This window comes from Panicum virgatum, chromosome 3N, assembly GCF_016808335.1.
Source record: "Panicum virgatum strain AP13 chromosome 3N, P.virgatum_v5, whole genome shotgun sequence".
Taxonomy (NCBI): Eukaryota; Viridiplantae; Streptophyta; class Magnoliopsida; order Poales; family Poaceae; genus Panicum; species Panicum virgatum.
In genome coordinates this window covers 27460285-27469403 of record NC_053147.1, presented here as the reverse complement: position 1 = coordinate 27469403, position 9119 = coordinate 27460285, and the positions used below count along the sequence as shown (strand labels likewise).

Genomic DNA, 9119 nt, shown 5'->3' with positions numbered 1-9119 from the left:
TTGTTGCAAATCAAGGATTAATTAAATTCAGCAGATTCGACTCGAAAAGTTATACCTATATGTGAAAAGATTTTATAAATAGATTTTATTTGATACATCATACATGTAAAATTCTCTTGGTGAAAAAATTTTCACCTGCGAACTAAACACGGCGACAGCTTTTGCATCTAGCAAGCCTGGCCAGACTCTAGTACAGACAACCAATCAAGAGCATATTGCAATTTGCATCTAGCAGGCCTGGCCCAGACTCTAGTACAGGCAACCAAACACCCGAAGTCACCGCGCGCACCCAACAGGCAACAGCCGCCGGCCAGCCGCCCGGCAGTACAAAACCAGCCGTCAACTGCCCAACACCAACAGCAGCGCATCTCTCCCCACTCATCCCATCATGGCAGTGGCACCGGCGGCGCGTCCCACCTTCGCGCTCCTCGCCTCCGCCTCGGCGTCGCTCGGGGCCGGGCGCCGCGCGTGCGCTCGCCTGGCCGTCTCCTCCTCCTCCTCGGCGGGGCCGGCGCTCCCCAGGCTCCGCGGGCGCCGCGCGTTCGCCGCCGCGGCCGGGGGCGCCGTGATGGGGAAGGCCGGACCCGGCTCCGTCGAAGCCGACGCGGGGATGGACGCCGTGCAGCGGCGGCTCATGTTCGAGGACGAGTGAGTTTCCTTCATCCCCCTATATCGTCAATTTTGCTAGTGGCGCTGTTCTCGTCAACTTGGGCGGCGCGGTGTTTTTTTTTTTTTTTTTTGCTTCTAGCGTCCCTGCTTCCTCCTGTTGAGAATCAGGGAGATAGCATCAAATCGTAAACTATTTCTCTCGATTATTTGATGAAACCTGACAGATTCGTGTTGCAATCGGCCAATCGAGGCTGAGAATCAATCGTCCAGTTTAGTCGCTCCTTCGATTTCATATGCCGTGACGTTTGACATTTGACTGAAATTCCAAATTTCCATTGCAGGTGCATTTTAGTTGATGAACAGGACAAGGTCGTTGGCCACGAGTCCAAGTATAACTGTACGTGACCACGTGCTAATCCATCGATTCCATTCAACTATGCGTGGTTGCGTTTTTCAAAGCACGACTTTGCACATTGGTACTGGCTATTGTTTTCTAATGGTACTCTGATGGAAGCCTGACATGCATTGATTTTTATTATGGTTGTAGTCCCATCGAGATCAAGTATGATAAGTCCATCGTATTGCTTGTGTTCACTTGCTCATACTATTCTGTATGAAATTAGCGCCATGTATAATTCTATGACGAGTAGTTGAAATAAGTGACCAACCAAAATTACTGTAGTACTACATCATGGTCTAGATAGCTGAGTGAAGTACGTGCTCCTTTTTTTTATAAATATCACAAAGCAAATCCTGATGTTTAGTAGTGATTACTTCCATCAATACGATATTGATTCTTTTTTTTTGAAAAACTATATTGATTCATTTTCGGAAATAGTATTAAACACAGTCGCAATCTGTTGTTGGTGAATTCGGCTAACACTATTTTCCAGACAATATAAACTTAGGTGTAACTTTAGTTGTTCAACAGGACAGCATGGTTAACACCTTAGCAATACAAGCTACAAGTTTAGTTTTTAATATTTGAATATTACTGATAACTTGTGAGTTCTGCACATCAACTGGAGTCCTAGTTGTGAAGTATCAGATTTTAGCTGTTATTGCCTTTCGTTATTAATTATGCTCTCTCAAGAATTGTAGGCCATCTCATGGAAAAGATAGAAAATGGACATGCCCTACACAGAGCTTTCAGTGTTTTCCTTTTCAACTCCAAATATGAGTTGCTACTTCAGGTATTTACTCTACACTAAATACACCAAACCATGCGCCTTTAATCCTTGACCAGGGTTCATCTTATTATATTTCCAGTCAAGTAGGGTAGGCAACATTTTAATATCATTCTTGAACCTAGGCCGTACAAGCTTGAAAAAAAAAAGGACTTGGTGTGCATACAAAATGGGTCTAGGTACTTGACATGATTTTGGATTGGGACGCCTCATAAATCAATCTAGCTCATTGTTAGTAGAGGAGCTTGACTTAGATTGATTCCTGATCAAGCTGGTTTGGATGTCTTGGCCCATATTAGTGCTTACTGCGTATTTTTGCATTTGCATGTATTCCTGCTTGGTATGTATTATGGATAGCTTCAGCTTGAGTTCAACTTGAAATTGGGAACACACTTAATTTGAGTTCTGATAAGTGGTTTGTCCTAACTCCTAAGTCAAACTGTTCTAAGTTTGACCAAGTTTATAGAAAAGATTAATAATATTTTGAATATCAAATGAGAAGAATTAGATCCATCATGAAATATGTTTCCATAATTTACTTATTTGATGTGTTATAGTTGTTAATGTTTTTCTCTATAAATTTGTCCAAATTTAGACTACTTTGACTTAGGACAAACCAAAATATCTTATATTTCATGACAGAGGGAGTATATTGTGAGTGTACCCCAGATTTGATCACACCACACCAAACACCATGCTTATTGGGTCCCCTACAGAGACAATATCTTTCCGGACGTAGAATGGTCATAGTGAAGAGATCCCCTGAAAAATATTTGATAATTACTCCTTTTTCTTTTCTTGAATGCTTCTTGCTTTTTTATCCCCTGAAAGTTGCACATCCCTCCGCATCCAACCAATAGCTTTTGGGCGTGTTGAAAATTCCCTCCATCACTTTGCATTCGACTTCCTGAAATCGGACTCGAGGGAAGGTAAGACATCCCTCCGGGATGCCACTCTCAAGACCAGGAACATAGAATCTCTAGTGTAGCAATCATTATCACTGTCTTCATCAAAAGTTTTTCTTGCTTGGTCCTGACTATTGGGCAGGTTAATACTAGAGTTCTGAACCAATTTTGCTTTTATGTAACATGGAAGAGCATGACTATTTCTGGAAAGTTGTTTATATTTCTACCAAAGAGGGGAAAGATAATATTTGTAGCATTGTACTCCATCTGTGCCAGAATATAGCTGTTTTTAGGTGTTTTCCAAGTCAAACCTTTTAAACTTTGACTATAGATGGTAAACAAATCATTAACATTGACAACATTAAAATGATATTAGTTTACTCATAACGAAACCGTCATAACATGTAACATTTTCTATTTAAAAGTAATTATTTTTTGGAGATATTATTGGTCAAAGATGAAATTGTTTGACTTTGACTAAGTCTAAAAGTTGCTATATTTTGAGACGGAGTAGTAAGAAGGAATATGATTAATCATTATTGGAATTAAGGCCCCTCTTAAAAGGGTGTGATTTCAACTTTATCACCTAAGTTGTGTTGAGTAATGCATCTCTTGTTTCGGTCAAGACCCTCAGCCAGTTTCTTCTGGTGAGATCGTCCCCCCCCCCCCCCCCCCCCCCCCATAAAAGAACTATATAGTCCATCACCATCTTTTAGGATTCTGTTTCGTGAATATATCTTTCATTCTTTATGCTTTCTGATACAAATTTGCCTTAAATTTCATTTGTGTCTAATCATATTTTCAACAGTTGCACACACTGCAAAGCAATAACTCAGACCATTGAACATGAATCATTCATTACCGGTTCTTTTGCCTTGCTATTTCTGTGAATTGGCTTATCGTAAAGTATTTCCTAAGCTTGTCACCACAGAAGGTATTGTAACATCATATTCTTTACAGCAAAGGTCTGCAACAAAAGTGACATTTCCACTTGTATGGACAAATACTTGTTGTAGCCATCCTCTCTACCGTGAGTCAGAGTTGATTGAGGAAAATTGTGCAGGTACATATATCTGCCTTAAAGAGCTATGAACCAATCTATACTATTATGTGCACACTTGGACCTTACTGAATATCATTCGCAATCTTGTATGTCTGTTCAGGGGTGAGAAATGCAGCCCAGCGCAAGCTATTTGATGAATTGGGAATAGTGGCTGATGAATTACCGCTCGACGAGTTCATTCCTCTCGGGAGGATGCTTTATAAGGCTCCTTCAGATGGAAAATGGGGCGAACATGAGTGTAAATACTTGAATGCCTCTTGCCATTACATTCCCGGTTTCCAGTTTTCATGCTATTTGATTCAGTTGTCTGCTCCTCTCTGCATGCTTACAGACTTACCTTTTTAATAACTTGTCCCAGTGGATTACCTGCTGTTCATGGTTCGTGACGTGAAGCTCAACCCAAATCCTGAAGAAGTTGCGGACGTCAGGTACATGAACCGGGATCAGCTGAAGGAGCTGCTGAGGAAAGCAGATGCTGGGGAGGATGGTGTTAAGCTGTCCCCTTGGTTCAGGCTGGTGGTGGATAACTTCCTTATGGGCTGGTGGGATCATGTTGAGCAAGGGACCCTCGAGGAGGCCGCTGACATGAAAACCATCCATAAGTTGTAGAGTTGTCGATCACCCAGCATTTGTTTTCTCCGTTGAGAAATAGCCGCTGCTGTTGCTGTTGGCGCATGTTTTGTATTTGCCGTCATTTCGATGCTAATTATCAGTAAAGTAACATTAGAGTGTTCTTATTCCCAAAATGATAATGAAAACAGAAACTCATAAAGAGTGGGTAGATTTCTGCGTTTTCATTTGTAGGAATTGAGTTATCCGGGGCCTTAAACCTGAAAGCATTTATAGTCGGGGAGAGCTCAAGTTTGCTACCGGAAACCGGAAGACTTCTATGGGCCGAGCCCACGACAACGGGCCATTGGACGAGTCAGTTGCGTCAGTTGGGAATTCTTGGCTCTTTTCTCGACGGGATGAAATCTTGGAAATCCTGCTTTTAATAACTTGATAGGAGAACACAGTAACTACCGACTTATGATAGGTGCTACCGGCTTAGCAACTTATGACAATGCGGCTGAACAAAGAATTACTCAAGATGAAAAGAACAGCTTGTAAATAGCACGATTCAATTTGTATCTACAACTGCTACTGTTCATAGCCAGATTTCTCTAATGAAACCTATTTTTTGCATAGATCGATATAGATGACAGCGTGAGCTTCCTATCCATGATTTTAGAAGAACTTTTAATGGACTTTCGGAGATGCAGCCGTGAGCCGTGAGTTGGGAACACGGTAACAGTAACACCCCAGCAGGGACGGCCACTAATACCCCGTAATACCCCTAATAAAATGGTACTAATTATCAAGATTAGTCTATATTGATCCCCCTCAAAACTAGTTAATATCTATTTGGCCCCCCTTAATCCAAATACTGGCTACGCCCCTGCACCCCAGCCTGCATGCATCACATCCATCAAGGCATCAACGGCTCAACGCATGCACCAACGGACCCGGAAGAAACCGTCAAGCTCGAGTGACACACCCGGCGCACATCAGAGAGAGCTCCACTAAGCCCATCGGACCCTCATGATTAACGACGGCCACGAAGGCGAATTAAGAAGCGAAATAGCGAATAAAACTAAACCCATCCTGATCCGGACGTCCCGGCCGAGCACGCCCGCGACGCCACCCACCCGTCCCCGTCGTTCTCCGTCCAGGTCGGAAGGTCCCAAACAGTCTCTGCATTTTCAGTGGTATATGTGGTCTGCCGTGATGGTGGAGGAAAGTAACCCGGCCGGCGGCCGGTGGCCACGATCGTCCCCGAGAACGACAAGAAAAAAAAAAGAACTCAGCACTACGCTTCTCCCCTCGCCATGTAGATACGGACACAGGGCCCCACATGTCAGTCTCCGACCAGGACCTTGAACACAGCTGTTGGCGTCCTGGTCGAAGACTGACGGGTGGGACCCTGTGTGGGGATCCCGACAGATGCCAAAAGTCTAGAGCAACTGAATGCAGCTCACATTGCATCTCTTGAACTCGAATCGGTTTTCTGGGGGTGACTTGGGATGACGGGAAAGAGTGGAAAAAAAACTGTGAGAAAAATTGATGCTGTCACGGTCCGGCACCGAACACCTGCCACCAAACGCGATTACGCCAGGACCAGCAGAAAATTAAAAAAATGGGGAAAAAAAAAGAGGGCCATCGTCACACCAACAACCCTTGCTCGTCACCTCATCCTCCCTCCGCCCGAGCGGTCGTCGCCACAAGCTGGTTGGGGCCCCCGAGCTGTTGCTGTCACGTTTCAGCTCGGAGCTCACGGCTCTGCAGTGTTTACCAATACCACCAGCGCGGCACAGAAGCGCCGCCACGTCACGAGATTCCTTCCGACAAGGTGAGCACGAGCGAATAAAATTACCATGGCGGCCACTCTAGTTTGCTGATCCTGGCTGCTTGCCTGGACTTCTGATTATTGGCGGGTTTTTTTGAACGAATAACATTCGACGAGTGCGTTTTTATTGATATAGTAGAAAAACATACAAGATTATGTCTCTGGGAAACTATAACTAGGCAACAAAAAAAAGAAAAAAAAAGAAAAACCACAAAAACAACACCGGCGGGTTGGATTGGGACATCAACGCGCGCCGAACTCAACTCTACTCAACAACTCAGGCCGGTCGGATTGGGACATCGACACAGCCGCACAACTCAATTTACTAGATAATAAATTGGCGAGTTATTGGCGGTTTTGATCCCACTGCTTGTTCTTTTTACTAGATAATAACAGAATAAATTTATTCCACATCGACCTGGGATGCACTCATGCACAAAGCCCTTCATAATTACAACTTCCTCTAAATTGGAAGCACAAAAATGACCAAATCCACCTTGCAAACACCGAGACATGTTTATTGGATGCACCAGTGCGAGCGCGGTCAGTGCAAAAGCGATGGCTGTTCTGTTCCATCCCAAGCAAAGAAAAGGTCACTTTCTGAGCCAAAGCTGGCCAGGCCCCGACTCAGTGACCTGCCCCTTTCAACACGGTAAAAAAAAACTCTAACGTCTCTGTTTAGTTCAAACATTTATATTAGTTTTTTTAAATAAAAGTTTATTTTAAAAAATTAGTATAATTTTTTGATCTAAAGAAAAGCAATGAATACTTTATCGGGCACCTATTTGCACCTCTAGTGCGCAGGTCACTGGCATGCTGCAGTAGTGCACCTTGTCAACCATCTCTGTCGATAAAAATACTAGGAAGGATAACAGTCAGAGAACCAAGTGATGAAAATCTGACAGCCAGATATGAGGCAGTAGGACGTCTATGCAGTGCAGGTTGACAGCCGTGTTAACTCGCCGGAGCTCCGGCGGTTGGGTGGGTTCGACACGACTCGAGTCCTCAGTCCTGGCTGGCGTCGCCCGTCGCCCGTCGGACCGGGCGTTGTTGTTGGTAGGAGGGGACGGCGATGCATGTGGCCGACGCCCGACGACGGCCATTGATGGCTTGGACCGGCGGTGAGGGGACGGCCGCCGAGCGACGACGTCAAACCGTGGTAGCGGCCGGGCCGTCAAATCCACGTGCTGGAACGCGGGAGACGGTTGGTCTCGAGCTTCGACGGTTTTGTGCCCCGAAAATATCCTACGTGTAGTGGAGCCTAGCTTACGAATTTTCAAATTCTCTCACCCGTTTCATTCCATTGGAAAAACGAATGTTTCGTTAAAAAAAAAAGGCAAACGAACGAACACGGACCCGATTCGACAGATGCACAATTCGAGGAAAAAAAAGTTGCTGGAACCGGGTCCGGGATGGCCAGCTTGATCCAGTCCAGCAAGGGGTGGCGACTTGTTGATCATCCCAGACCCCAGTAGGTGGGAGGTGCCCCGCCGGCCGGTCAGGTACGCTGGTACAGGGACGACGACGGCGACGTGCACCGCGGCGCGTCAGGGAACGGCACTGAAAATAAAGGAGTTAGAGTAGGTGGCTTGGCTCCTTGACCACCGGCCGCGCACCGACGGTAAAAGGACCAGCCTTCCCCGGCCGGCCGCGTTCCCACTCGCCGCCGCCGTGCGACCGTCGGCTGACCCGACGGGCTGCGGCGACGGCACGCACCGGCGTAGCTCGGCTTTAAGATCGCTGGAGACCCCCACCACCGGCCGCCCGGCCGGGACCTGGAAGGCTTCTTCGTCAGCGTCCATGGCATGCCAGACGGGTCCGCCCACGAGGACGATCCACCCACCGAATCACGTCCAAATCCTCCCGGAATTTCTCCTCCTACGTTCTCCACCGGACTTCCAAATTCACTCGCCCCCTCATTAAAAAAATAAAAAAAATCACTCGCCCTCAAATGTCTTCATGCTCATGCCAGTGGCTGGCTAACCAACTAATAACTAGGCGCCTTTCCCGGTCAGAATAACACACTCCAACGAACGGGGCCCCACCTGACAGGTCACATAGTGAGCCAGGACAAGCAACTAGCATTGGAGGTTCAGCAGCTCAGCAGAGCTTGGACGAGCCATTAAATGAGGCTGCACTGCGACGCCGCCATTCTTCTTCCGATCCGCTTCCGTTTCCGCACGCAACGGCCATGCACCTCATCGCATTGGTGCGTACGTGCTTGCTTGCCTCTGATGATGATACCGTCCGGGTACGTACGTAGCCGTTCGGATCACGCAATTAGGAGCACTGCGTTCGGCAGGCTGGAGCTGGAGTGCTGTGAGAGAAAAACACTGTTATCTGACTGGTGGCTGGAGGCTGGAGCTGAAGGATGTGAGAGGGATTTACTGTAACACTGGAGTGCTATAACACCAGCCGAACGCAGTGCGTGTCGCGCATGTGATCACGTACGTCGTCCTCGCGCGTAGGGGCCAACCCGCCTCACTCGTCCGCACAGGATGATGATCTGTCTCGCTAATACTGGAACAGCACCCCCCCTCCCCCGAAATGTAACTCCTAATTAACTTCTGTTAAAAAATAAATGTACCTCCTAATTCCTAATAAAGGGCATGATTCGCTAGTATTCCTTTTCGTTTCTACTCCCTTCGTCCTAAAATATAGGACATTCTAAGATTCAAAATTTGTACACAAATAATAAAACATTCTAGATTGAGAGTGGATCCAACCATATTAATTGTGCATCGTTCTCGGATATTTCCCATGTTGGCGGAAGTGCATGGGAAAAGACATGCTACTTTAATTAGCACATATTTAGTAACCTAAATAGAGTTCCAATACTTAATAATCAGGGGTAGAAGGTCTTTTCTATGCAACTATAATCTGTCCTAAAAACTTCATAATACCCTACATTTCAGGACGGAGGGAGTATTCTTTTCTTGTTGTATATTTAGAAGGACCAACTTACTAGG

General features: G+C 45.9%; 1 protein-coding gene across 1 annotated transcript; it reads left to right on the top strand.

The window, feature by feature from the left end:
* Positions 1 to 267: 267 nt before the first annotated feature.
* On the top strand, positions 268 to 4545 carry LOC120665470 (isopentenyl-diphosphate Delta-isomerase I-like). Its single transcript, XM_039945044.1, has 6 exons — positions 268 to 648; positions 951 to 1006; positions 1711 to 1802; positions 3662 to 3764; positions 3865 to 4002; positions 4123 to 4545. The coding sequence occupies exons 1-6, from the start codon at positions 389 to 391 to the stop codon at positions 4371 to 4373; spliced, it is 900 nt and encodes a 299-aa protein (XP_039800978.1). The 5' UTR covers positions 268 to 388; the 3' UTR covers positions 4374 to 4545.
* The last annotated feature ends 4574 nt before the right edge of the window (positions 4546 to 9119 follow it).

Excerpts from the sequence above, each read along its gene's own strand:
- LOC120665470 (XM_039945044.1), top strand. The coding sequence starts at position 389 with ATGGCAGTGGCACCGGCGGCGCGTCCCACCTTCGCGCTCCTCGCCTCC. Across the intron at positions 649-950 it reads CGGCTCATGTTCGAGGACGA|GTGCATTTTAGTTGATGAAC; the intron begins GTGAGTTTCCTT and ends TTTCCATTGCAG. Across the intron at positions 4,003-4,122 it reads AAAATGGGGCGAACATGAGT|TGGATTACCTGCTGTTCATG; the intron begins GTAAATACTTGA and ends AACTTGTCCCAG.